Here is a 27,984-nt window from a genome sequence, read left to right as displayed (position 1 = left end):
TGTGCTACTGGTCCTCTGACATGATTTTGGGTAAACTAAAATCTTCACATTCCCTCTGATCATCTTAAATTTGTTTTCATGACAAAACACAAAACTAATTTTTCTCCTTGAAAGTATCATAGAGAGTATACTCGCAACTTCTGGTCAAGATGGCGGCGTAGGTAAACGTGGTATCGCATCCTCCTACAACCACATCAAAATTACAACTAAGGAACAACCATTATTCAAAATCACCTGAAATCAAGCTGAATGGAAGTCCTACAATTACGACATTAAAGAAGCAGCCACATCGAGACTGGTAGGAGGGGCGGAGACGCGTGAAGCTGGTCCCACACCCACGTGTGACAGATAAAAATCAAGAGAATACTTCGGCTGGGAAGGTCCTTCCTGAGGAATGAGGGGTCCCCATCCCATACCAGGCGCCCCGCTGAGGGTTCCAGTGCCAGGAAGAGAAGTCCCAATAACTTCTGGCTGGAAAAACCAGCAGGAACTGAGGCTCAAGGAGGCTGAAGTAGCTGGAGCCCTAGGCAGCTCCTCTTAAAGGGCCCGCGCATGGACTTATCGGACTCACTCCCTCTAAGCTCGGAGGGGAGGCAGCTCGAGGGACACCAGAGACATACAGGGAAGAACTGAGCTATTTAGCATTGGAGAGAGGGCTGGAGAGGGGGCATTCTCTGGGACAGAAGTGCTGTCAGAGGACTTTGTTCCTTTGGTGAGCCCTTCCCTGGGGTGGCGGACAGCCAGCAAATCTGGGACTCCAGCAACCTGGCTCACACTGGTTGCCCCGCCCCACCCCACCCCACCCCACCCCACCCCACCCCACCCCACCCAACTTTCAGGCCCACCCAAGCTGTTGCTAGTTGGTTAACAATAGGATTGGCCTGTCTTGGATCCTGCTTCAGGTTTTTCCTAAATTCTTTCAAACAAGCAGCATCTGGTCTCAGCTAGCCCCATACTTTTCATTAAGTAATACATAGAAACAAACACAGGGAGGCAGCCAAAATGAGACAAAGAAACAGGTCCCAAATGAAAGAACAGAACAAAACCCCAGGAAAAGAACTAAGCGAAATGGAGATAAGCAACCTAACATATGCTGAGTTCAAAACACTGCTTATAAGGATGCTCAATGAACTTAGTGAGAACCTCAGTGAACTTAGTGAGGGCCTCAAGAGCATAAAAAAGGACCAGTCAGAAATGAAGGAGGCACTAACTGAAACAAAGAATAATTTACACAGATTCAATAGTAGAGTAGGTAAAGCCAAGAAGCAAACCATCGATTTGGAATATAAGGAAGCAAAAAACACCCAATCAGAACAGCAAAAAGAAAAAAGAATCCAAAAAAATGAGAGTGTAAGGAGCCTCTGGGACAACTTCAAGCGTGCCAACATTCGCATCTTGGGGGTTCCAGAAGGAGAAGAGAGAGAACAAGAAATCAAAAACATATTTGAAACAATAATGGCAGAAGACTTCCCTAACTTGGTGAAGGAAACAGACATACAAGTCCAGGAAGCACAGAGAGTCCCAAACAAGATGAACCCCAAGAGACCCACACCAAGACACATCATCATCAAAATGCAAAAGGTTCGAGTTTTCAGACTTCCGGTCAAGATGGCGGCGTAGGTAAACGCGGTATCTTGTCCTCCCACAACCACATCAAAGTTACAACTAAACTACAGAACAACCATCATTCAAAACTGCCTGAAATCAAGCTGAATCGAAGTCCTACAATTACGGAATTAAAGCAGCAGCCACATCCAGACTGGTAGGAGGGGGCGGAGGCGCGAGGGGTGGAGGCGGCGCGATGGGCTGGTCCCACACCCAAGTGTGGCAGATAAAAATCAGGAGGATACCTCGGTTGGGAAGGTCCTTCCTGAGGAGTGAGGGGTACCCGTCCCACACCAGGTGCCCTGCTCAGGGTTCCAGTGCCAGGAAGAGAATCCCCATAATTTCTGGCTGGAAAAACCAGCGGGAACTGAGGCTCAGGGAAGCTGATGCGGCTGGAGCCCCAGGCAGCTCCTTAAAGGGCCCGCACACGAACTTATTGGACTCTCTCCCTCTAAGCTTGGAGGGGAGGCAGCTCAAGCAGCGCCAGAGACACACAGGGAAGAACTGAGCTGTTTGGCACTGGAGCGAGGGCTGGAGAGGGGGCTTTCTCCAGGACAGACGTGCTGTCAGAGGCCTTTGTTCCTTTGGTGAGCCCTTCCCTGGGGCGGCAGACAGAAGCTATATCTGGGACTCCAGCAACCTGGCTCACACTGGTAGCCCCGCCCTGGTGACTCCCTGAGGCCCCGCCCCACCCAACTTTCAGGCCCACCCAAGCTGTTGCCACTGGCTTAACCATAGGATTGACCAGTCTTGGATCCTGCTTCAGGTTTTTCCTAAATTCTTTCAAACAAGCAGCATCTGGTCTGAGCTAGTCCCATACCTCTCGTTAAGTAATACACTGAAACAAACACAGGGAGGCAGCCAAAATGAGGCGACAAAGAAACAGGTCCCAAATGAAAGAACGGAACAAAACCCCAAGAAAAGAATTAAGCAAAATGGAGATAAGCAACCTAACAGATGCTGAGTTCAAAATACTGCTTATAAGGATGCTCAATGAACTTAGTGAGGGCCTCAAGAGCATAAAAAAGGGCCAGTCAGAAATCATGGATGCACAGTTAGAATTGAAGGAGGCATTAACTGAAATGAAAAATAATTTACACAGCTTCAATAATAGAGAACGTAAATCCAAGGAGCAAACCATCGATTTGGAATATAAGGAAGCAAAAAAACACCCAATCAGAACAGCAAAAAGAAAAAAGAATAAAAAAAAAATGAGGATAGTGTAAGGAGCCTCTGGAACAACTTCAAGCATGCCAACATTCGCATCTTGGGGGTGCCAGAAAGAGAAGAGCAAGAATGCCCTGGCCGGTTTGGCTCAGTGGTTAGAGCATCCACCTGCGGTCCGGAGAGGCCCGGGTTCGGTTCCCGCTAAGGGCATGTACCTCGGTTGCAGTTTGTCCCCGGCCCTGGTTGGTCGTGTGGGTGGCAGCCACTCGATGTGTCCCTTTCACATCGATGTTTCCCTCTCTCTCTTTTCCTCTCTCTCCCTCCCACTCTATCTGTGCAAAAAATGGAAAAATGTCCTCGGGTGAGGATTAAAAAAAAAAAAGAAAGGAAAAGGAGAAGAGCAAGAACAAGAAATCGAAAACCTGTTTGAAGCAATAATGGCAGAAAACTTTCCTAACTTGGTGAAGGAAACTGACATACAAGTCCAGGAAGCACAGAGAATCCCAAACAAGATGAACCCCAAGAGGCCCACACCAAGACACATCATCACCAAAATGCAAAAGGTTCAAGACAAAGAGAGAATCTTAAAAGCAGCAAGAGAAAGGCAGCTAGTTACCTACAAGGGAGTTCCCATAAGGCTGTCAGCTGATTTCTCAAAAGAAACTTTGCAGGCCAGAAGGGAGTGGCAAGAAATATTCAGAGTGATGAAAAGCAAGAACCTACAACCAAGATTACTCTATCCTGCAAAGCTGTCATTTAGAATCAATGGCCATATAAAGACTTTCCCAGACAATAAAAAGTTAAAGGAGTTCATCACCACCAAACCATTATTATATGAAATGTTTAAGGGTCTTCTTGAAGAAAAAGATAAAAAATATGAACAAACAAAATGGCAATGAATACATATCTATCGACAATGGAATCTACAAACAAAATGAACAGGTAGAACAGAAACATTCTCATAGAAACAGAGAACATTTTGTTGGTTGCCAGCTGGGAGGGGGTTGGGGGAATGGGTGAAAAAGGTGAAGGGATTAAGAAGTACGAATGGGTTGGTAGACTGACAAACCTCAAAGAGAAGGGGTTGGGGGGGTGGGAAGAAATAAACCAAAGAACTTATATGCATAACCAATGGACACAGACAACAATGTGGGAAAAGGCGGGAGGGGGGCGGGAGTGGGGAGGAGGGGGTCAGTAGTGGAAAAATGAGGAACATCTGTAATACCTTTAACAATAAAGATATAATTTAAAAATAATAATAATAGTAAAGAAAGTATCATGGAGACCGGGTTCTTTCTTCAGTCCCTCTCAAAATGTCTTAATAGCTGGGGAATGGATCTGCCCCACCCTTCGAATCAAGTTGCCTACCTTGCTGATACAAACCACAAATGTGCTTTAATATTTTTAGTCCCCTTCCCATCCTATACACACAAGGCTGGCGGACTCATTTCTCTGTTTTTGTTTTTGTTTTTTTTCCCCCAAGGCTGGGTTTACTCCCTTTAGCTACAGGAAATCTGTCTGCCTATCGTTTGACAAGCGGCTGTGGTATCTTGCCAGGGGGAAATAGCACTCCTGAAAATGTCAGATTCATGTGCTTCTTTCTCTTAAATATTGCCCAACATCAAACTTAGTGAGCTAGCCTATTCATTCATCCAACAGATATTTATTGAGAATCTGTTATATACAAGATGTTATGATAGGGGATGCAGGGATATGCAGAAATTTTTGGTAATCAAGACAGATTAAAGTTTAATAAGTAGTTTAGGGATAGAAGTGAAATAATTTTAAGGGGAATTGCAAGTACCATAAACTATATAAAATGTTTTAATTCTGTGGATCATGACCCAATAATGGGTCATGAAATATATTTAGTGGGTTTGTTACTACTTTTTATTTATATTTATTTATCTTATCCTCACCCTGGATATGTTTTCTATTGATTTTAGAGAGAGAGAGGAAAGGGTGGGGGGAGAGAGAGATATCAATGTGCGAAACTTCCAGCAGTTGCCTCTTGTATGTGCCCCTACTGGGGATCAAACCCACAACCTAGGTATGTTCCCAGACTGGAAATCAAACTTGAAGCCTTTTTAGTGTACAAATGACGCTACAATCAACTGAGCCCTTGGCCAGAACTGTTACCACTTTTTAAAAATATTTTTTCTTTATTGATTTGAGAAAGAGAAAAAAACATCGATGAGAGAGAGCACTGATCGGCTGCCTCCTGCATGCCCCCAACCGGGGATCTGGCCCACACCTGGGCATGTGCCCTGACTGGGAATCCAACCAGTGACCTCTTGGTGCATGGGTCAACGCTCAACCACTGAGCCACACTGGCTGGGCAGGGCTTAAAAATTTGAACTAGAATATAAAATACCAGTACTTGAATATACTAAAGAAATTTTGTAAAATTTTTATTTGCTATATTGTTTGTATTGGAGTTGCACTGTAAAATATATATATATATATTTTTATCCTCACCCGAGGATATTTTTCCATTTTTTTGTACAGATAGAGTGGGAGGGAGAGAGAGGAAGGGAGAGAGAGAAACATCGACGTGAAGGGACACATCGAGTGGCTGCCACCCGCACGACCAACCAGGGCCAGGGACAAACTGCAACCGAAGTACGTGCCCTTAGCGGGAACCGAACCCGGGTCTCTCCAGACCGCAGGCCGACACTCTAACCGCTGAGCCAAACTGTCCAGGGCCTGTAAAATATTTTTTAATGTGGGTTACGTAAAAAAAATTTGAAAGGGCAGGTCAAATAATGCTTCAGAAAAATCAAGAAGCTTTCTGAAGTGAGGTGGCTTTGAACAGTTAGAATTTTGACACGTGGAAGTGGGGTAATGAGAGGAAAAGAGGGCATACCTAATATAGGTAGAATTGGGACCCCAGTCTTGCAAACTAGGTATGCAAGATTGAGTACTAGCTACTCAGTGACAAGGATGGTCTTAAGGCATACCTACAGAAATTTGTGTCCGGGTGGATATGGAGAGTTAAGACCTTTTGATTTCAAGCTATGTTAATAATTAATTGTATTCCCCTAATGGAATACTGATAGCTTATCAGTTTTGGTGGACTTTGGCAGCTCTACCCTTCATCTGGTTGCAAATAAGTGGGAATGCTGGAAATAAGATAGGCCCTGTGGTGGGTGTCTTATCCTGCTTCCCCACCCATCTCTCTGACAGGTGCTTTATTCCCCTGTGTGTAGTACTGACACCTGACCTGAAAAAGCCATGTGATTGCTTTTGGACCTCAGTTTTCAGAGGAGATTCATATCCTTTGTAATACATTTATGACTTTCATACTTTTCAAAGCTCTATGTATTAGAAACATGCTCATTTTACTTAATCTCTGGTAAGTATCTAATTCCTTTTCCTGGAACTTCAAGGACAGGAGGAGTGGTAAAGACTGGACCATTCTTACAGCCCCATTGGAGATGGGATTAAGAAACCCAAATGACCCTGGCAGGTGTTTCTCAATTGGTTGGGAATAGTCCTGTCCTGTGCACCAAAAAGTTGCCGGTTCAATTACTGGTCAGGGTATAGGCAGGGATGCAGGGGTTGGGGTTTTGGACTTGATCCACGATCCACTGTAGGAGGCGTGCAGGAGGCAGCCATGGATATTTCACTCTGTCTCGCTCACCCTTCCTCTGTCTCTAAAAATCAATAAAATGTTCTTTAAAAATAATAATAATAATAATCCCAAATGGATGACCCCCAAATGGATGGCCCTGGCCAAGTAGCTTAGTTTGTTGGAGCATTGTTTGGATATGCCAAGGTTCCAGGTTCAATCCCTGGTCAGGACACATACAAGAATCAACCAATGAATGCATAAATAAGTGGAATAATGAACCAATGTTTTCTCTCTCTGTCTCAAATCAGTACTTTTTTTTTTTAAGTCCTAAAAAAAATCCCAAATGGATGACATAATGTTTGAAAAATACTCCATGTTTAACCAAGAAACACAAATATAAAGGGTTATTACAAAGATGACAGGGCTCTGAGGGAAATTCTGCAAGAGATAATATTATTTTGAAATCGCTTGGAAAATGAGAGTAACATCATCTCACTCCTTACCCAACTGGAGCACTGTAATTGCAGGGTGAGGATAATTGAATTTTACAGAAACCCAAGGTCTAGCTGGCCTCTTCAAGAGTGGCATAAACAATCTGCCTGTTCTGGCTTTGCTTCAGTGCATTTTTTTTCCCCTCCCTACCCAGTCCTGAGGGGTAAGCTGCCATCTAGGTCTGGATTCTTCATCAACTACTCCAGAGATTGTCTGCTTTCCTTTATCATTAATACTGCTGTTGTGGGCTTCCTCTCCCTAGGACCAGCAGAGTGGTATGTGGTATCTCTTACCTGTGCAAATGCACAGAGAGTCAGTGCTAGTTGGGCACCACTCATTGAGCTAGAACAAGAACTTGAGTACTAAGTAGCTACAGTTCTGCCAAAAGGCCCTTCTTTTTGGTCCCTTAGACCCAGGTGGCCAGCTGGCTTAGCTATCTGTAGAGGAAATAATAGTGATGTCCAGCAGAACAGAACAATGAAAGTTTAAAAGGTGGTTTATTTTCTCAAGAAATTAGAATTTCCGAGGGCTGATATCCATCTCTATAGGACTATTCCACATCGAAGTGATTCGTAATAAAACAGTCCTCACGCAAAAATGAACATTTCTCCCAGCTTTGGGTTAAGAAATCTGACTCCTTAGGGAGTGGTGACAACTAGTTGGAAAAGTGAGTGTAATATGGTTTATTTGGCATGTGAACAGGAAATTTTTGTTCTTTTGGCTGGTGGGAAATTACAGAAGAAACATTGTTTGGGTGCGTCCCTTTCTAGAGTATATTTCAGAATTGAGTTGGGGGGGGAAGAAAGGTTTTTATATTAATCAAATGTATTAAAATATACACATAGATGTCAGGTAAGGGGCAATCTTACTCCTAGAGGATGGAGGGCAGGTTGTGAGAGCTTTCCACGTAGGGGTACTGGGGTGAGGGTGTGGGTGGCGAGGAAGTTTTTTTTTTTTTTATTGATTTTAGAAAGAGGAAGGGAGAGGGAGAAATAGAAACATTGATGAGAGAGAACATCGATTGGCCGCCTCCTGCATGCCCCCCACTGGGGATTTGGCCCACAACCTGGGCATGTGTCCTGATCAGGAATCAAACCGGGGGACCTCTTGGTGCATGGGTCAACCCTCAACCATCGAGCCACACGGGCTGGTTAATGGGAGGTTTCCAGAGGAAGGAGGAGCCCTTGCGGCCACAATGAATGGAGAATGAAATTCGCAGACCGGTTAGAAGATGACCGGACCGAGCTATGATGTGAGCTAGGGATCTTGGCGAGCTAGGGTCTCAGCCTGGGGCCTTGACGCGCAGCAGGGCGCTGGCTCGCTCCGGCAGGCGGGGGCAAGGCAAGCGCGGGCCGGGTCTAGCTGGCGGCGGCCAGGCAGCTCCAGCACGTAGACCTCCGCCAGCGAAGGCCCCACGTGGCAGGCCCTGGGGAGCGCGGGGTGGGGTGGGGCGGGGTGGGGCGGGGCCAAGCTGACGCGCAGGGTATATAACCGGGCATGCGCGGCGTGGAGGACCGACGCAGGCAGGGGGGCGAGGGCACGCGTTCTCCTTGTGGGGACTCCAGGACAGAGCTGCTGCGGCCGCCTCCGCTGCCACCACTCTGAGCCGCCAGAGGACTTGGCTTGTGAATTTATACGGGCCGGTGGCGTTTGTCTCAACTTCAGGTGAGAGGCGGAGAGCGTGCGGGAGGTGCCGTGCGGTGCCCAAGGGATGTGGCAGCACGCGGAGTGGCAGCGCGCCTCCGGGCTACGCTCACCGGGTGGGGGTGGGGCCCAGGCTGCGCCGAGGACCTGAAGCCCGGCCGCAGTCCCCGAAGCCTCGGGCTGGACTGGGGAGTCACTCTGGAGGACCCGCACACGGGCCCGGACGCTGGATGGAGGCGACACCTGGCTGAGGTTCCCCGATGAGGTTACTAGGAGAAGGAAGGGAGGTCGCAGCTGGGCTGGAGAGCTGGGGATTTGGGAGCCAGAAGGTACCCAGAACGTGGAAAGCCACGCTACAGGCTCAGGGAGGCTTCCTGGAGCCCGCTAACGTGAGGATAGAAAAAGTGGGGAGGAGATGGGCAAATCTGGTGGGCAGCTCATGGGTCGGCCGGGGTGGGGCACTGGTGTCCTTACCTTGCTTTCCAGCAACTGTGGCCCCCACCTCACCCCCACCCCCCACCCGGCCAGACCACATCCCAGCTGAAGATAAATGACGCAAACCCTCCTGCTGGCCGGTAGCAGGAGATGGAGAATGGCAAAGGAGGGACTAAGCTAACTGCGACCTGGCTTGCCCCATGAGCATGGCATTTTAGATATTTTTGGTTGGTGCCGACCAACTTAGGTGGTCTGGTTTAGGCTGCCCTCTCTTGGTGGGTTAGGGCAGTAAGGCAAAATAGCCTTCCAAGCGTTTCACCTTGTGATCCTGAGATCCAGTTAAGCCAAGAGAATTTCCTCAGCTCTGGATTGTGGCTAGCTTTGAGGGTTTAGTGTTTGCCAGGACCTGGGTATTCAAGAGGACTGTGGGAGCATGATTTGTGAGGGGCCTAAGGAAAGGTGGGAACAGGAGCAGCTTTGATCTGACCCTTCCTCCTGGAGCCACCCTGGGCTTGGGTTTGTCTTTAGTCACTGGTCCCTAGGAAACCTAGGCTACTTGGGCAGGCTGTGGGAAGTGTTAATGATAGCGTATAGTGGGTACTGGTCTTGCTAAACTGGCCTCTGTCCCAGCTCTGCTCCTAACTTGTTCTACATCCATGGGAAGGGGTCAGTGCTGAGGTTAGACTAGATCTATCATCTCTTATCCATTAATCCTTACCCCTTAAAACAAGAGCCACAAAAACTGAAAGGATCTTGAAGCAAGAGAGGGAATGTCTGGAATCATAATTTCCTAAAAAAAATTTTTTTAATGTTTTCATTGATTTTTTCTTTTTTTTTGAGAGAGAGAGAGAGGAAGGGAGAGAGAGAAACATTGATCATCTACCTTCTGCACGCCCCCTACTGGATATTGAACCCACAAGCGGGGCATGTGCCCTGACTGGGAATCCAACTGGGACCTCTGAGTCCATGGGACAACACTCAGTCTATTGAGCCATACCGGCTGGGCACCAGAATTATAATTTTTAACAGCTTCTTTTTCCTGTTGAAGACTCAGAGGTGAGTTTTTCATAAATTGTGTGGAAGCCAGGAGGTAGTGTAGTGGTGCTCTTCCTGCCATTTGGTTTGCAGGTTGATCTAGAGGGCACCAAACACAGGATGATTGGCCTTGTCATTTAGGCAGAGAGAAGCTCCATGATTCAGAGTGGTCATTCATCCCTCAGTATATAAATAAGTCACAGGGCCTGGTCTGTATTTGGCTCTGCACTGGCCACACAGGATGCAAAGAGGAGTTGAGGCCCAGCTCCCATACACTCTTGAGGCAGAAAAACCATACCCACATACATAAAGAAGGAGGTAGCAGCACAAGAGAGGTCCCATTGATGTGTTCAGAGTGCAGAGACAACAAACAGCACTCTGCTAAAAGGTGGTGTTGGGTCGCAGGAGAATGCCTGCTTTTGTGCCAGATGAATCTGTTCATATCCTGACCCCCATCACTATTGAGCAGGGAGAAATACTTAATTTCTGGGCCTGTTCTCACCACTCTGCAGCATGTTGTGATTGTGCCTGGAACGTAGCAGAGGTGGTCGTCTCCTCCTCCTCCTCCTCCTCCTTTTCATCATCATCTCTGTGGGATGGACTGGATTATTTAGGGGTCCCAGAAGCTGATAGATGGGTTGGCTTGTAAGAGTGGGATGAGCCCAGATTTCAGGTTGGTTCATCTCCTCCTTAGGAACATGGCTGCAGTTTCCTTGACTCTCTAGGTAGTCCTGTTTTCTGTAGCCTGCCAGGGATTCACTGGGCAAAGGGAAAAGAGGTTTTTTTTCTACCTTTAAATTTGGGAGCTACTCTGATTTCTTCAGGTACTGTAATAGAAACTCCTCTTTGGGACTGATAAAGACACAGGAAGGATGGACTATACCCACACATGTGTGCAGTGTATATCAGTCACTGGACTGGTTCTGTTTTTATTATTTTTTTCCCCCTTATTGATTTTAGAGAGAGGAAGGGAGAGAGAGATCTAGAAACATCAATGAGAGAGAACATCAATCAGCTGCTTCCTGCTTACCCCCCACCGGGGATTTGGCTCACAACCTGGGCATGTGTCCTGACTGGAAATCGAACCAGTGACCGCTTAGTACATGGCTCGATGCTCAACCACTAGACCACACGGCCGGACACTGGTTCTATTTTTTTAAACCCTTTCCACCTCCATCTTTCCTTACCTGCTCACACTCTATTCCAGGAGCAACCTCAATCCATGTCTAGTATATACAGGATCTTGGGATCTAAGTAGTATTGTGAATAGATTGTACATGTCTGGGAATTGGGACCCTCTCCCCATTCTGCCAAAATAATTCAGCCTGTTCGCACCAGATGCCTGAATAAAGTCATGCTCCGGTATTTTGCAGAGCCACAGACCATAGGGTGTTAAACTGGAGGAACTTTGGGAAGCTTTATGTCTAGACCCTTTGTTTTACAATAAAAGAAATGGGATTTAGAGAGGTTAATGGGTGTCCAGAGTCACATTGCTTATTAGCAGCCAAGAGGCTTGATGGAAAAGACCAAAAAAGTTGTTTTTATTCCTAAATGTGATGATGAAATTGCTAATAACCTAATCTTTTCCTTGAAAATGTGAAGAGGAAGGAGACAGTTGTCTCTGTGCTCATTTCAGGGGATGGCGGGCTTTGCTTATGTGGAGAGAAGTTTGTCCAGGAGAAGTCCTCTAACTTCTTTTTTCAGACTCTCTGGGGACATGGGAAGTTGGGCAGTGGGTGAGGAAGGGTCATAATTCAGGGCCCCAGCCAGGACTCACTAGATGTGTAGAGAGGACTTCTCTTACCTCGAGGTTGGTGAGCTGGCAGAATGCCAGCAGATAAGGAGTCCAGAGTCTGCTGCCAGCCAGGGGCCTCGTTCTCTCCCAGAGGACAAGCAGGGCAGCGTCACCACAAGGTCTCCAAGCCACAGGTGCCTCATCCCCATCCTTACTGTAGCTATGGAGGATCCCAGAGGAGACCCTTTATTGGGCCCAGCTGAGATCCAGAGGCAGAGCCCCCCTATGGGCCCTCTGGGACTTCCACAAAGGTGGAAGGAAGGGTGGCCACAGAATCAGCTTGCATGACCAGCCATGGGAAACCAAGTTCCTTGCCTTGGAAACTGGAGATCTAACTGCATGTTCAGGCCTCCTAATGTTTCTCCATCATCAGGCCCAGGAGAGTCTGGGGTTTGGTGGAATGAGAAGGTGACTGTCTTGAATTTATTACCACTGGGTCCCTAAAAGCCCTTGGTCAGTGCACTCAGTATCAGCCCTGGCAGGTGTGGCTCAGTTGGTTAGGCGTCTTCCCAAGCACATTCCTGCGTTTTGGGCTTGATCCTCGGTGTAGGGGCATCCAATTGATGTTCCCCTCTCACATCGATGTTTCTCTGTCTCCTCCCTTCCTCTCTAAAAAGCAATTAAAAAAATATACATTAAAAAAAAAGAACATCAGCCAAAAGTAGGGAATAAAAGAATTTATGTTTTAAACAATTTATTTTACCTTAAAAACAAGCATTTATTTTTATTTGCCAAAACTTTGATTTAGAGCTAAGGCCTTTTTTGGGGGAGGACTTATGTCCCCTAATGAGACTTGTAAGTTAATTTGTATATAAAAATCATACCACATGTGATTTCTCCTTTTTTTTTCCAATCCTCACCTGAGGACATTTTTCTGTTTATCTTCAGATAGAGTGGGAGGGAGGTAGAGAGAGAGAAACATCCATGTGAGAGGGACACATCGACTGGTTGGTTGCCTCCCACACAACCCAGACCAAGGCCCGGTGTCACCCACCTGGTTTTGCTGCTTTTCTGGGCCTGGAACTGAAATACAACTGAGGCCTAGATGTTATCTCTAGGGAGGTGTATCAGCTGTAAATTGCTCTGTCAGGTTGTTCAACTATCTGTCTCAGTTTCCCTATTCCACTTTTCCTGCATTACTGGCCTGTCTCAGTATGATGCAAATTTGATGGTAAATACTCAGTGGAGATACTGAGAACAAAATGAGGTAATCAATGAAAACATATATATTTTATTATTTATTTATGTATTTATTTATTTATTTATTTATTTATTTATTTTTAGAGAGAGAAAGGGTGGGGAGAGACAGAGAAACACTGATTTGTTGTTCCACTTATTTATGCATTCATTGGTTGCTTCTTGTATGTGCCCTGACTGGAGATTGAATCGGCAACCCCAGTGCATTGGGAGGACACTCTAATCAACGGAGCCACCTGGCCAAGGCTGAAAACATATATTTATACTCTAAATTTGCAACTTAGAAGTGTCTAGAAAACTCAAGACTACGTGGTACATATTCACCACACTTTCTGTAGCTTCTGGAAAGAATGAGAATGAAAAGCTTTTAACATCTTAGTACTAGAATAAAAATAACTTTTTTTCAGGTCTCTTCTGAAGTGGTTGCAGTGACCCAGGTATGATCTAAGATCACAATTTCAGAATTGCTGTTCTAGAGCACTTCATTTAATTTTGTAGAAATCAGAACATTTTCTTTCTGCATTTATATTTGTTACTCTTTAACTTAAGTGTAATCATAAAAACAGATAGAAGTGGCATAAAGAGTTTTGAGAATAGGCACAACAGACTCCTGGTCAGTAAGTCCTCAGCTTGTGACCACAGAGGGGCCTGTGTGCTTCAGTACAAGAGGGATGGAGGGGATTGTCCAAGCCTATGAATGGTCTTCAGCTATAAGAGAGCTTCCACTCCATGAAAACAGGCAAAACACTATCTCTCTTCCACAGATGCTTGTAAAATGTATGTGGAAAGTTATATGCTATCTTGTGGCATTCCTTAAACTCAATTGAGTGTGACAGACAAGAGACACTTGAGGCCAGAGGAAGGTGAAGTGATGGGGCCTGGAGTGGTCTGAAAAAGCTCCTTGGAAGTGGAATTAAGCCAAGTTTTGAAAGCTAGGAAGAAAGGAGAGGGGGAGGGGAGGAGTCCTGGCAAGGAGAACTGTGTAAATAATGAATGACACAAAGGTGTGTATTCCTGGGGCAGGGGTGGTCAGTATAGGCCAGAGTGACTGGTAGAGGGACAAGTGACGTGGCTAGAAATTTAGGTCCAGAAATTTGGAAGTGCTCTGGGTCTAAAGTACCAATAGTCTCTGTGTCCATATCAAGGACTTGTTGCTCTGTTTCAGCAGCCCTCTGTCTTGGGGTCCAACCTACTCTTAACCAGAATAACTCCATGGCTCCAAACTAACATCCTTTGTACCAGTCCACTTATTCCAACCTTTGCCTCTGATTATTAAAAGTAAGGCATGCTTATTGTAAAGATGAGTATAAAGAAGCATGCGAGCCCTGGCCAATTTTGCTCAGCGGTTAGAGCGTCGGCCTGCGGTCCTGAGAGACCCGGGTTCGGTTCCCACTAAGGGCACGTACCTCGGTTGCAGTTTGTCCCCGGCCCTGGTCGGTTGTGCGGGTGGCAGCCACTCGATGTGTCCCTTTCACATCAATGTTTCTCTCTCTCTCTCTGTTCCTCTCTCTCCCCCCCACTCTACCTGAACAAAGAATGGAAAAATGTCCTCCGATGAGGATTAAAAAAAAAAAGAAGCATGCGAGAAAAAGTCTATAATTCTAAGGCAACCTCTGGTAATTTACTCAAATATTTCCTTTTATTTTGAACTTTTTATTTTGGACTAGTTTTAGACTCAAAAATTGTAAAAACTATAGCAGGGTCCCTTTTTTTTCTTTCTTCCTTTTTTTGGTTAATCCTAACCCTAGGACATTTTTCCATTGATTTTTTTTAGAGAGTGGAAGGAAGGGAGGGAGGGAAGGAGAAAGAGAGAGAGGAACATAAACATAAATGTGAGATAGACACATAGACAGACACATGTGCCTCCCACACATGCCCCAACCTGGGCAGGGGATCGAACCTGCAATCCTTGGGTCTGTGGGCTGGGACTCTAACCACTTAGCAACACGGCATGGCAGCAGAGTGCCTTTTTATCTCTCCCCCCATAGGACAGTTACCGAGAAGAAGAAATTAACATTGGCATATTGGCACATTAGCTAAGCCACAGGCCTTATTTAAATTTCACCAATATTTTCAGGAATATCCTTTTTCTGTTCCAGGATCTGATCTGCAATCCTATACTGCATTTAGTTATTATTTCTCTTTTGTCTTCTCCGATCTGTAACAGTTCCTCTATCGTTCTTTCTTAGAATGAGGTCATGCATTTTTGGCAAGAATATCATAAACATGATGTTTCATTCTTTTCAGAGCATCAGATAGGGATGTTCAGGGTATCAGTGTCATTACTGGTGGTGTTTTCCTGGATCACTTGGTTAAATTGGTGTCTGCTGGACTTCCATCCTGGAAAAGTTACTCTCTCTCCCATGTTCAGTCCTTCTCACTCTTCAAATCTCTTTTGCTAGGAGGAGCCTGTCACTTTTAAGGGTTCCCCTGATCAGTTCTGGCTCTACAGGATAATTTCCCTATGTTAAGGTCAACTAACACCAGCAAATAATCCCTTTTGCCTAGATAATGTAACACAATAACAGGAATGATATCTTATATTTACAGGTCCTGCCCACACACAAGGGTGAGGGTCATTGGGGGTCATCTTAGAAATCTGCCAACCATAGCAAGGGAACCTGAGATAAAGGGCCTTAATCCTGGTACAAAGTATTAGTTTCCTAGGGGTGCCCTAACAAATTGTCACAAACGTGGGGAGTTAAAACAAACGAAATTTGTTCTTTCATAGTTCTGGAGGCCAGAAGTTTGGATTTAAGGTGTCAGCAGGGCCAAGTTCCCCCCCTCCAAAGCCTTCCTTCTTCCAGCTTCTGGTGGTTATTTCCAAAAAGGTCATCTTCTGTACTTTTGGGTGGACACGGGTTTGGGGGTTATTATTCAACCCACTGCACTCAGGATGGAGCGGGGAGGTGTCCTTTATAAACTCTGGTTCACAGAGCTGCCCAGGAAAGAGATTTCTTTTTAAACCTAAGACAAAGCAGGCCTGGCTGCTGTTGAGCCAATGACCCAGCTTTACGCTGCCTCTCCGCTCGTGTTGACAGATCTGAGAAGCAAGTGGTTATAAATTATAAAGCTGGCTTCAGAGGCCCTGCATTGTTAGGATCCAGACACTCTGCAATACCAACAACTTGCCTCTGTACAAGGAGCTCTCGTGTTAGTTTTTCTGCAGACTGGGCAGGGCAGAGTTCGGGGTGCCCATTTGTGGGAGTAGGGAAGATGACTTCAAAGAGTTCAGATAAATCACAGGATGTTGTAGGTGGTTCATGTCTAGTCCAACAGGCCTGAAATATCAGACCAGTGCCCCAAGCAAGAGCATAGTTGATCTATCAGGACTAGATGTACAGATAAATACTGGATCTCACCCAGAAGCTCTGATTCAAAAGAACTGAGGTAAGGTCCTGCTCACTGGGGCAGCCAGGTTAGTACTGGAATCCACCTCCAGTCTCTTTTTTTTTCCCTCCAGTTTTTTCCCCCCTTTTATTGATTTTAGAAAAAGGAAGGGAAAGGGAGAGAGATAGAAAGATTGATTGGCTGCCTCCTGCATGCCCCCCACTGGGGATTAGGCCCACAACCTGGGCATGTGCCCTGACCAGGAATCGACTGGTGACCTCTTGATGCATGGGTTGACGCTCAACCACTGAGCCACACCAGCCGGGCACCTCCAGACTCTTAAGTGAAGATCTTAAAAAGGACAGAAACAAGCCTTCCCACTTGGTCATATTTAAGCCTTTCTCCTTTCCTAACTTAACTCAAAAATTAACTTTCTTAAAGTATTACATGTTCATTATAGAAAATACAGATGAATAAAAAGATGTTACCATTAAATCTACCAGTGGGTTTAACAGTTTGTTATATATTTTTAGTCTTTTTCCGTGAATGTGTACATTTTAAGGAAAGATGATCTGCTGTACATAGTTTTGTAAGCTCTTGTTCTTCCATTTATATATGAACGTCTTTCCATGTTGTTCTTCTCCCAAATAACTAGCATTTGTTGAGCAATTACTCTGTCTCAGGCCCTGCATTATTTATATTCAGTATCTCAGTTAAATTTTTTTACTGCTGTGAGGAGGGACTTTTGGTAGCTTTGTTTTTCTAAATTAGGAAAATAAGTCTTGAAATTGTGACTTGACCCAAGCCTTGAAGCTAATAAATGCAGATTCAGGATTCACTCAAGTCTGTCTCACTCAGAGCCTAAATTCTTGATGTCTGTATTCAAACAACTTTTGTTAGATGAGTTCCCTTACTTTAGCAATCCCCCTCTAATGTATATTTCACTGTTTGGAGCACTGAGAATGCCCACTCCATGAGGGATTTTGGTCTGTTCTGTTCATTGCCTTATTCCCTGGAACTCCATAGATATTTGTTATTGTACCTACACTTCTATAAATTCCTTAAGGCTGAATTCCCCATTCAAGATAATTTCCATGGAGGAAATTGTTCAAACTGATGTATTGGGACTTGGTGAGATTATTTTAAGTTTTTTTCTTCCTGAAAGAATAAATGTACAAGGATAGCCAAAAACAATTTTAAAAAGAAAGTAGTGAAGTTAGACTTGCTTTACCAGAAAAAAACATGTTACGTTGGCACAGGGATAGATAAATGGAATAAATTGGAATATCCAAAAACAGACCTCAGTATTTGTAGGAATTCAGCAACCAATAATGATAATATTTCTAACTAGCTGTGTGATTTTTAGCAAATCTACTTAGCCTCAGTGTCCTCATCTGTAAAATACTTGGAATTTAAACATACTTTTAGTTGTTTTAATGTTTCAGAAATAGGGAGCTGTCTCATTGATGTATACAAGTAAGGCAGTGTTTTTCTCTACTCTGAAAAGCTGTCATTGATATTTATAATTAGGGAAGTACTATAAAATGTGTCTTGTAGAGAAGATTAAATGAGATAATGAAAACAATTGGTTAGCATAGTACCTGGCAGATAACAGTAAATCCTAACGGTTCTTATAAAAAAGGATTATGGATGTGTTACAAGGGGTGTTTAGACACAGCAAATACAACCTCTAATGCTGCTTGGCAGATAGTAGCATGTAAAGCATCGTGGGAGGCCCATGTTCCTGCTCAGTGATGCCTATAGGAACACAGCTCTCTCAGTGTAGCTGTCTGCTCTGCCATCCTTAGCACAGTGGAGTTTGTTCTCATGGTTGTTACTTGCCAGCCTGTGCCTCTGAGCAGGAAGGAGGAAAGGAAAGAGATGGCACCCACACTGCACTTATATGTCAGTGCAAAGGATATGTTTGACTTTACCTCTATTTCTAACCTTTTATAGACTCCACAGTTGAGGTTTACAAGGAAAATCAACTTTCATTAAACAATATTGAGTCCAGCCAGTGTGTCTCAGTGATTGAGTGTCGACTCATGCACCAAGAGGTTGCCAGTTCGATTCCCAGTCAGGACACATGCCCAGGTTGTGGGCCTGATCCTGATGTGGCGCGACAGAGTCAAAGAAAAACCACTAGAGAATTAAGTCCAAATAAGAGCTGTTTATTAGCCAGCCAGCATCTGATTCCAAACACCCCTGTGACAGAGTCTTCGGAGATCAGCCTCGATATGCTTTATTATATGCCTCTTATACTTTACAGCAATGTTTAATGATATAAGAAAACAGGATCTTCTTGATATTATACCCAGGGCTACAACAATGCTGTATAGAATTGGATAATAGGAACACCAGGCACGCCCAGGAACACCCAGTCTGTTATCTCAGGTATTTCAAGGTACATTGGGTCACACCTAGCCCGGAGCTGCACAAAGACAATGCAAGCCTAATTCCTTGAGATTGTGGGAGAGGTTGAGTCTCTGATTCAAGACCTCTAGGCTCTGTGGACTCTGTCAGACTCATAGCCGGCTCCTAACAATTTCTTGATTCAGGGAATATTCCGATTTACTGAGGTTAATTTGATCTCTATCCTGTTGATTAAATTCTTTATAAAACAGGTTCAGCTAGAGGGCATACAGCAACTTTCCCAATCATCAATTATGGAGCTATAAACAAGTCAGCACAATAATTTACCAATCATCAGTTATGGGGTTATGAACATGTCAGCACAATCCCCAATGGGGGTCATGCAGGAGGCGGCCAATCAATGTTCTCTCTCATCGATGTTTCTATCTTTCTCTCCGTCTCCCTTCCTCTCTCTCTAAAATCAAAAAAGAAAAAAAAAATTATAAAAAAACAATATTGAGATAATTGGCTAGCTATTTTTAAAAAGTTAGGATTCTTTTCTCTATGTCAAAATTAAATTCTAGGCAAATTAGAAATGTAAATTTTTTAAAGGACAGAAAATACAGATGGGAAAGGATTTTCCAGGCATGTTACTAAAAGCAGAAACCTTAAAGGAAAAGTGTGATATATTAACTCTACTTCTTTTAAAAATTTATCAACAATACTGTCAACTAAGAAATATTCAAACCTGTGAAGCATTTTTGTGAGTTTATTTGAGCCAATCTCAGCTGATTGAGATAATGCTCCAGAGAATGGCATTACAATCAAAAGAGAAGCCTTAGTGTATTACAAGACATTTATTGGTGATAGATTAGGGAAGTGGGAGAAAGCAAAGGAGGGTTGGGGGTTGGTGAACCTCTGGGATTAGATAAAAATAAAAATGATAGAAATACACATACTCAACAATTAGCACAGTAAAAAACAATGAGAGGATTTGTAGTCCCTGCTCTGGTGCATTGGTTGTGGCCTGAGGGTCTGGAAAAGGGGAAGTTTTCCTGACATTCCAAATGTATGTTATTGTAGACCTAAAAAGACAATAGATAGGCTCAGTTAAGGTGAAGATTGACATTTGGTTTAAAAGTTTTAATTTTAGACCATCCTTTGTAGTTACTTAGGTCTCTGAGTTTGCAAGGCTTCCATGCAGGTCTTCCCAGAGCTTGTCAGGCTAGCATGTGTCGCCTACTCAATCCACAATACCAGTTAACAAAATTAAAAGGCAGGTGATTAGGAAGATATTTGTAATATGTGACAAAAGGTTAAAATTTTATTAGTCCATATAGTGAACTCTTACATACAATGATAAGAAAACAGATGAACATTCCTGTCTTCTTGAAGGAAAATGTCAATTGAGATAAAGTGTAGTCTGGCTGGTGTGGCTCAGTGGTTGAGCGTTGACCCATGCACCAGGAGGTCGCTGATTTGATTCCCAGTCAAGGCACATGCCCAGGTTGTAGGCCTGATCCCCAGTGGGGGGCGTGCAGGAGGCGGCCAATCGATGTTCTCTCTCATCGATGTTTCTCTCTCTCCCTCGCACTTTCTTTCTCTCTCTTTCTAAAATTAATAAAGGAAAAATAATAAAAAGAGATAAAGTGTAGCTCTTCCTTTGCACTGCCCACGGAGGTGGCAGCCATCTCCTACTCAGCACTGTGGCTGCCCTCAGACCCCTCATGAAACCCAAGATTGTCAAAAAGAGGACCAATTCCTGGCCGGTTTGGTTCAGCAGTTAGAGCGTCAGCCTGTGGTCCAAAGAGACTGGGGTTCGGTTCCCGCTAAGGGCCCATATCTCGGCTGCAGTTTGTCCCCAGCCCTGGTTGGTTGTGCGGGTGGCAATCACTTGATGTGTCCCTTTCACATCGATGTTTCTCTCTCTGTCTCTCCCACTGTATCTGAACACAAAATGGAAAAATGTCCTCGGGTGAGGATAAAAAAAAAAAAAAAGACGTTCATCTGGCACCAGTCAGACCAATATGTCAAGATTAAGCAGAACTGGTGGAAACCAAAAGGCATTGACAATAGGGTGCGCAGAGGATTCAAGGGCCAGATCTTGATGCCCAACATTGGTTATGAGAGCAACAAGAAAACAGAGTACATGCTGCCCAGTGGCTTTTGTAAGTTTCTGGTCCACAGCATCAAGGAGCTTGAAGTGCTGCTGATGTGCAACAAATCTTTCTGTGCTGAGTGAGATCTCTCATACCTTCTCAAAGAACCATAAAGCTATTGTAGAAAGAGCAGCTGGCCATCATAGTCACCAATCCCAGTGCCAGGCTGCAAAGTGAAGAAAATGAATAGACAGATTGTATACACATTGTATTTGTGCATAAAACTGCCAAAAGGAAAAAAAAGACCAAGTGTAGAAAAGCAAGCAAGGACTTATTGGCCTCAGTAAAACCACACTCAGGACAATGAAACGAGGAAGGGCATGGAAGCAACAGGAGAGCCTAGGCTGGGCTGCTTTGGCTCACTGAGTAGTCAGAAAAAGGGGCCTTGGAGACGGGTTCAAGGGTTTAGCCTGGGACGAGCTGCTGCTGCTGCCCATTGTTCCCGAGGTTGCAAGTCTCCTGGGGTCCCTGGAGTTTAGGAGATACATACCTGTGGGGGAAGGGAATGGCATGGGTGTGCTTCCTGGAGGGAGAACACCCTGGGACCTTTGTTTTCAGGGGTTTTGAAGGCTGAGTGTTTAGGGGAGGATCAATAAAATATTCATCAGCTTTATGCTGATGTACCAAAATGAGATTTATTCTCTTAATATGTCTGTCCTTGGGTGTGCTTGGCAACTGGCATTAATTGAATTTGTGATCTGTCTCCCTGAGTAGGGTGATTTAAGCCATTTACCCTCTGGCTGGGGAGAAGTGCAAACTATTTACTCTTAAGTGTCCTTGGTTTAGGAAAGATAGGATTTACTAGGTGGCTGCAAACTGGTGTTTAACTGTCTCTCTCCATTTGCCCATTCCACTCGTCCTGGAATTTTCCTAGTTTCTTACTATGCTATAACATTTTAATACTCAGCATGAGTGAGAATCTTATGCAGCAGGCATCCTTATACACAGATTGGTAGGATTATTAAATTAGTTGAATCTTCAGGATAGTTGAACAAATTGTGTAGTAACTTCTTAGTAAATATTTGTTGACTGCTGCCCTGAGGACAGAGAATTGCTCCTGGACCTCACTGATTCCTTTTCTTCTGGGGACATTCCCTTTATCCCTTAGCGCCTTTCCCTGTGCCCTGTTGCCTGGTAGGGGTGGAGGGAGGAGACAGCCAGCTCACCTGAAGGCTACCCACTGCCACCACTCCCTACCTACCAACCCCCAGGATTACTGGTCTGTCCTCCCAAAGGAAGGGGGAAGAGGACAGGCCCAAACCACTGTTTTTCTCTTGTGTCTTTTACTGGAAGCCTGAAAGGCTGGTTTGTGTGAGAGAAAGAGGGTGGTATATGTGTGTGTCCTGTTAGTCAAGAGAGTCCTGTAAATCACAGGGAGCAGGCTGAACTGTCAGTACTCTCATCCTTTCCTGGAAACCGGAGGGCTCTGGGCCAGCCCCCGCTCCCCCCCCCCCATTTTCTCCATGAGGTAGAGCCATGTTGGTCTTCAGGGAGGCTGGCCCTGCTTTTTTCCTCCCTCGCAGGAGGTGAGCCAGAGGTGGTTGGCCTTGGCATTCCTTCCTGCTTCTGTTCTTTCCCCCTCCTCACTGATGGTGTGTCCCAGGACCGGGTGACAGTGATTGGCGTATATGTATTTCAGTGCTGACCATTTCCCTGATGTTGGATACTTTCCATCTGAGGAGCCCAACAAGTTCTCAGGAGACCAGGTCCCTGGGTAGTTTCCAGGGGCAGCAAGCCATGGCCGTTCTCAACAGCTTTCCCAGAAAGGTGCAACAAGTACAAAGTCACCCATCCCCCAGACTCCAGCCACTAGTCAACTTGCCCTCTGTGGTAGCCTGACCAGCCCTAGGAACAGAGATTCTGTTCTGGTTCTTGCTCCTCCCTCATCACCTGCCCCCTGACATCCAGCAGACACTGTTCAGAGATACCTCCCATGGCAGAGGCCTTGACCGTGGGTAAACCATGGTGTGTGCACAGCTCTGCTGGCCAGATTGTGCCTGTGACCTTGGCTCTTCTCACACCACTCCCTCCTGGCAGAGGCTCACAAGCCCCTCCCCCCAGCGTTTCAGGATGTGTGTAGTTGGCACTTTGAGAGAGGCTGTGCACAACAAGACCAAGACTCAGAGTTTCCATGAGCAGCTGAGAAATTCTAGAAACAGTCTGCACTTTGGGGTTTTCCTTTCCTTTTCTGCCCTTGCCGCAGGGAAGAATTAATGTGTTATTTTTGGGAGGATTATCAGATGGTTGCCTGTTCTAAGCACACTGGTTTTCGGGGTTGTGGGGAAGGGAGGCTGCCTGCCTATTCCCACCTTTCTCCCACCACCTTCCTCCTGGATCCCCCAAGCCACTTTAAGTTTTCTTTAATTTTTCTATCTTATGTTTTGTATCCCAACTCCAGACCAACTTCTCTGCGGTCATCAGTTCTATTGAAGTTGAAGAAGGGGGATCCTGCCACCTGAGGATACTTGTAGTTTAATTGGGGGTAGAGACCAAAGCTTAATAAAATTCTAAACTGAGAGGTGAGCAAGAACCAGAACAGAATCTCTGTTCCTAGGGCTGGTCAGGCTACCACAGAGGGCACATTGGCTAGTGGCTGGAGTCTAGGGTATGGGTGACTCTTTACTTGTTGCACCTTTCAGCAGATTTCCTTTGGACACTCCCTCCTAGGCATTCACTCCTCTAGGCTCTGCAGAAGGGAAAATAGCCCAAGACTCTACCACTGTGGACTTTGCAGTCTAGTAGGAGGAGACAGACATTAAATATGTAAACAAAAGAAAAAAAAAGACTACTTAAATAGTGATAATAGGCTAAGGCAGTGGTTCTCAACCTGTGGGTCGCAACCCCTTTGGGGGTCAAATGACCCTTTCACAGGAGTCGCCTAAGACATAACAGTAGCAAAATTACAGTTATGAAGTAGCAACAAAAATAATTTTATGGTTGGGGGGTCACCACAACATGAGGATCTGTATTAAAGGGTCGCAGCATTAGGAAGGTTGAGAACCACTTGAACGAAAATAAAACAGGATTTGGAGGTTTTGAATGATTGTGACTGGGCAGTTTTTTCATGAAAAAAAATTTTTTTTGGTTAATCCTCACCCGAAGATATTTTTCCATTGATTTTTAGATAGCATGGAAGGGAGGGAGGGTGGGAGAAAGAGGGAAAAACATTGATGTGAGAGAGACACATCGATTGGTTGCCTCCTGCATATCCTCGAACCTTTAACCCAGGTACATGCCCTGACCGGGAATCGAACCCGAGACCCTTCAGTTCTCGGGCTGACACACTAACCGCTGAGCCAAACCGGTCAGAGCTTTAAAAAAAAGACAGGTGGCCCTTTACTTTGAGGAGGTCACATTTGAACTGAAACCTGATACAAAGATCTAAGGGACGAGCATTTTAGGTAGAAGGAACAGCGAGTGCAAAGGCCCTGAAGTCAGAATGCACATGATGTGTTAAAGGGAGATAAAGAAGGCAGGATGGCTGGATCCCAGGGAGAAGAGGACTCAGTAATAAAGATCAGTGGAGTCAGCAAGGACTAGATGACACAGTGATTTATAGGCCAGAAATAGGAGTTTTAATTTTATTCCATTTATTCCAATAGCGGGGAAGCCATTGGAGGGTTTAAAGCAAAGAAAGTGTTGTGATCAGATTTGTCTTTTGACGGATGACTTTTTGCCCAGCTGGTGTGGCTCAGTGGCTGAGCATTGACCCATGCCAAGAGGTCACCATTTCAATTCCTGGTCAGGGCACATGCCCAGGTTGTGGGCCCAATCCCTAGTGGGAGGCGAGCAGAAGACGGCCAGTCGGTGTTCTCTCTCATCAATGTTTCTATCTCCTTGACCCTTTCTCTCTGTATAACATCAATAAAGGGAAAAAATAATTAAAAGGATGACTCTTTAATTGAACTTTATACTTAAGATTTGGATATCTTTACATGTATATCTGTTATACTTAAAAGAGAGAAAGAACTCTGACAGTATAGAGGTAGGTGCCCAGTGGAAACTGGAAAGCTGGTTAAGAGATTTTATTTACCTAGAATTCCCTCTATTCACATGCCCTGTGGTGTGTCAGTTTTACAAGGAAAACTGGAATGGGGTCTTGTTCTTAGGGAGTGTACAGTGTAGTTCCTTCCGAATTTTCCTGGAGGAGAGAGGTCATGAAGAATGAGCAGCACTAGTGTTAATGTAGCTTGTAGTCCATTCTCTTTGTATATGATTCTGTTGTGAGGATGGTGCTGTTGGGCTTTTGAGTTGCCTGCAAGGTTTTTTTTACTGTGAAAAGTGCTACCATAAGAATGCTCATGACCATCTCTTTTTTCTCTCTGTTTGGGCTTTAAAGTCACTCAAACTAGAGCATGTCTGAGTTGCAAGCAAAAATCAGACACCCTTTCCAGGTGGTAATACAATTGCCCCTTGGGATTGTTGTTAACCAGAGAGGTAAGCCTTTAAGTCTGGTGGAATGTTGATCCCTTTTTAATAGGCAGCAGTTTATAGGAGGCTGGGGAGTGGAAGGGCAAATGAATACAGGCGCTTCGACTTTTGTGGCTTCACTCTAGCGCGATTTTTTCAAATATATTCATTAAAAAGTTGATCAAGATAGTGAAAATGATACAGCGCACACTCGGTTGTCTGAGTCAATTGTACACCCCTGTATTAAAATTAAAATTAAAATTACTGTACATATGGACTATAGGCCTATGTATTCGAGCACCCCAAGAATCCTTCAATGCCAGGTACAACCACTGGAGTCTGGAACGGATTAACCACGATAAACAAGGGACGACTGTATGGGTACAAATTGTTCTGTTGTCAGGGAAGTTGCTTCTTTTGCACCATATTGTCCGAGACTGCCACTGTATGCACTCACAGCTTTGATGGGGTGTTTTAGTCTGAGGAAGGGTAACTTTGCCTATGTGGATCTTTTTCAGGCCCTGTTCTGTATCCAAGTGTGATAGGAACCAGAAACCTAGCTGCCTTTGCTCTGGAATCCATGTGTGAGTACTCCTGACAGCTTCTCCAGGGCTGTGGCTTGGGCAGAGATGGGAAGACCAGGAGGGCACAGGGCTGGGGTCCTCATGCTCTCCTTTGCACCTTGGACTGGAGGAGCTTTGAGAAGACATCCATAGCCCCAAATACTGCATCTTCACTGAAGTCTATTCCAGCCATTTTGTAATCTGTAGAGAAGTTGAGGATGTATCTGTTCTATTTATTTTTTTTATTAATTGATTTGAGAGAGAGTGAGGAAAGGGGAGTGAGAGAGAGAAACTTTGATTTGTTGTTCCACTTATGTATGCCTTCATTGGTTGCTTCGTGTATGTGCCCTGACAGGAGATCGAACCCACAACCTTGGTGTACGGAAATGATGCTCTAACCAACTGAACTACCTAGCCAGTGTTGTTCTTTATGCATTTGTATTTATATATTCATGTGGCAAGTACTTATTTAGATCCTACCAGCCTCCTAGTATTGTTAATGAAACCACCAAGAAAATTAACGGTCAGTGTTAGAACTGTCATTCTAAGAGCCTACCACTGAGACAGAATGGTAGGATTCCCAGGAAGGAGAGCTTGTTTCCCAGGTGGGACAGGACTTGTGGTAGGGATGGAGGATTTGGGGTGAATCAGAGGTGGTACTTCTTCCTGCAGTTCATCCTTTAAAAAAAAAAGAACATCCAGGCCCTTTACATTTGTGGAGCAAGTGCCTAGAACACATGCAGATATGTTCAGCTTTCTGACAGATGTTTCTAACAGATGTTAATCTGACTTCTTAGTTCTGTGGGTCAGTGGACATGGGAGGGGCAGGGGTGAGGCATTTTGGATGGAGCCCAGGGTCCAGGCAAGAGAGTAATGGCAGGTGAGGGGGAAGGTGGTAAGAGCCTAGTTGGAGGGACTCTTGACTATCAGGCAGAGGAACGAATCTTTCTGTTGGGTGAAGGGGAGTGATACGTTTATTTTATGATGTGTGTATTTGACATACATCACAGAGGAGGGAAGGCATGTATTTTAGCAGGAGAGTGCTCTGATCCAGGTGGAGCAGGGTGGGTTGGAGGGGCTATGGCACAGTGCAGATGAGCAGCACGAGGCACTGGGCTGCCGTGGTTTCTAAGGAATCATAGGAAGAGGGGCGCTCTGGTCACTAACAGAGGTCCACAGTGAGGAAGCAGAGGATGTGGGAAGGCGTTTCTCCTCAGTGATCAGTGGTGACTGTCAGAGACCTTGGGCCGGAGAATAAGCCATTTGGGAAATTTGGACAGTGGGAGGGACAGTGGAGGACTTATGATACAGGAATGCAGTTACTCAATTTCTCTCCCTTTCCTGCCACCTTTCTCATTCCAATTTGGAAATCTGGGGGTTTTCTTTCTTTTTCCCAGTTAACTTCTTTCTCATGGGAATAGGGTTTATTCATTGCTCTGTTGATAATATTTATGGTAACTGAGAAACCTAAGGTACAGCCTGTGCCTTTCTACTGGGGGCCCTGGCCATGTTCCCATGAGCAGTAACTGCACAAAGGTTGAGTGCTGTGTGGGAAGGGGCCACCACTGGACAGCAGTGGCTCTTACCCTCTTTGAAATCTGGGGATCTAAGATCTTCCTCTGAGTGTAGTTGTCCTCAGGCTTTAGTGTATATCATGATCACCTGGAGGACTTTTTAAAGACACAGATTGCTGTTCTCCACCCCTAGTTTCTGATTCAGCAGGTTTTGGTGGGGCTGAGAATTTGAACTTTCAGGTTTCCAGGTGGTGATGATGCTGCTGGTCCTGGGACCACACTCTAAGAATCACTTTCCTAGAGAAATTATCACACAGAATTCAGCATCTCAGCTATAGAGTCTGGTGTGATCAGTCTTTGAGGAGAAGAGGGGGGCATAAGCTGGCTTAAGGATGGGAGGGTTGTAAAGGCAGAGATAGTGGTGCAGAAGGGCACTGAGCCAGGCTGGGAGGAAGGGAGGGTGGGTGGGCCAGCTGGGCAGGTAGTCTTTGCTGCAGGCAGATTCATGAAGCGGCCCTGGGGCATGGCTTCTACTAGAGAGAGGTTGACAGCTCCAGGGAAACCAAGTAGCCTCTGCCTGCCGTAGGTCAGTATCTCGTCAAGGCTCACTGTCGAGGAAGGGCCAACCTCACCTTCCAGAGGGAGACTGGGCTCTGCTCAGAGGATTCTTCTGACCCATTTTGGAAAGGAGGGAGCATAGAGAGACTTCTTG

The 27,984-nt window shown here is 45.1% G+C and overlaps 1 protein-coding gene across 3 annotated transcripts in view; it reads left to right on the top strand.

Moving 5' to 3' along the window:
• Window positions 1-8,375: 8,375 nt before the first annotated feature.
• The window catches only part of SLC39A14 (solute carrier family 39 member 14), a 48,196-nt gene continuing 28,587 nt past the window's right edge, over window positions 8,376-27,984 (top strand). For 2 of the 3 annotated variants that reach the window (XM_036241330.1, XM_036241329.1), the window contains exons 1-2: window positions 8,376-8,503; window positions 25,714-25,779. In XM_036241330.1, the coding sequence (XP_036097223.1) occupies window positions 25,776-25,779 (4 nt within the window). In that variant the 5' untranslated portion in view covers window positions 8,376-8,503; window positions 25,714-25,775. The remainder of the gene's footprint in view (window positions 8,504-25,713; window positions 25,780-27,984) is intronic. The other variant, XM_036241331.1, reaches the window with a different exon arrangement.

Source organism: Molossus molossus, unplaced genomic scaffold (assembly GCF_014108415.1).
Source record: "Molossus molossus isolate mMolMol1 unplaced genomic scaffold, mMolMol1.p scaffold_m16_p_4, whole genome shotgun sequence".
In the NCBI taxonomy this organism is placed as follows: Eukaryota; Metazoa; Chordata; class Mammalia; order Chiroptera; family Molossidae; genus Molossus; species Molossus molossus.
This window is presented reverse-complemented; position numbering and strand designations above follow the sequence as displayed.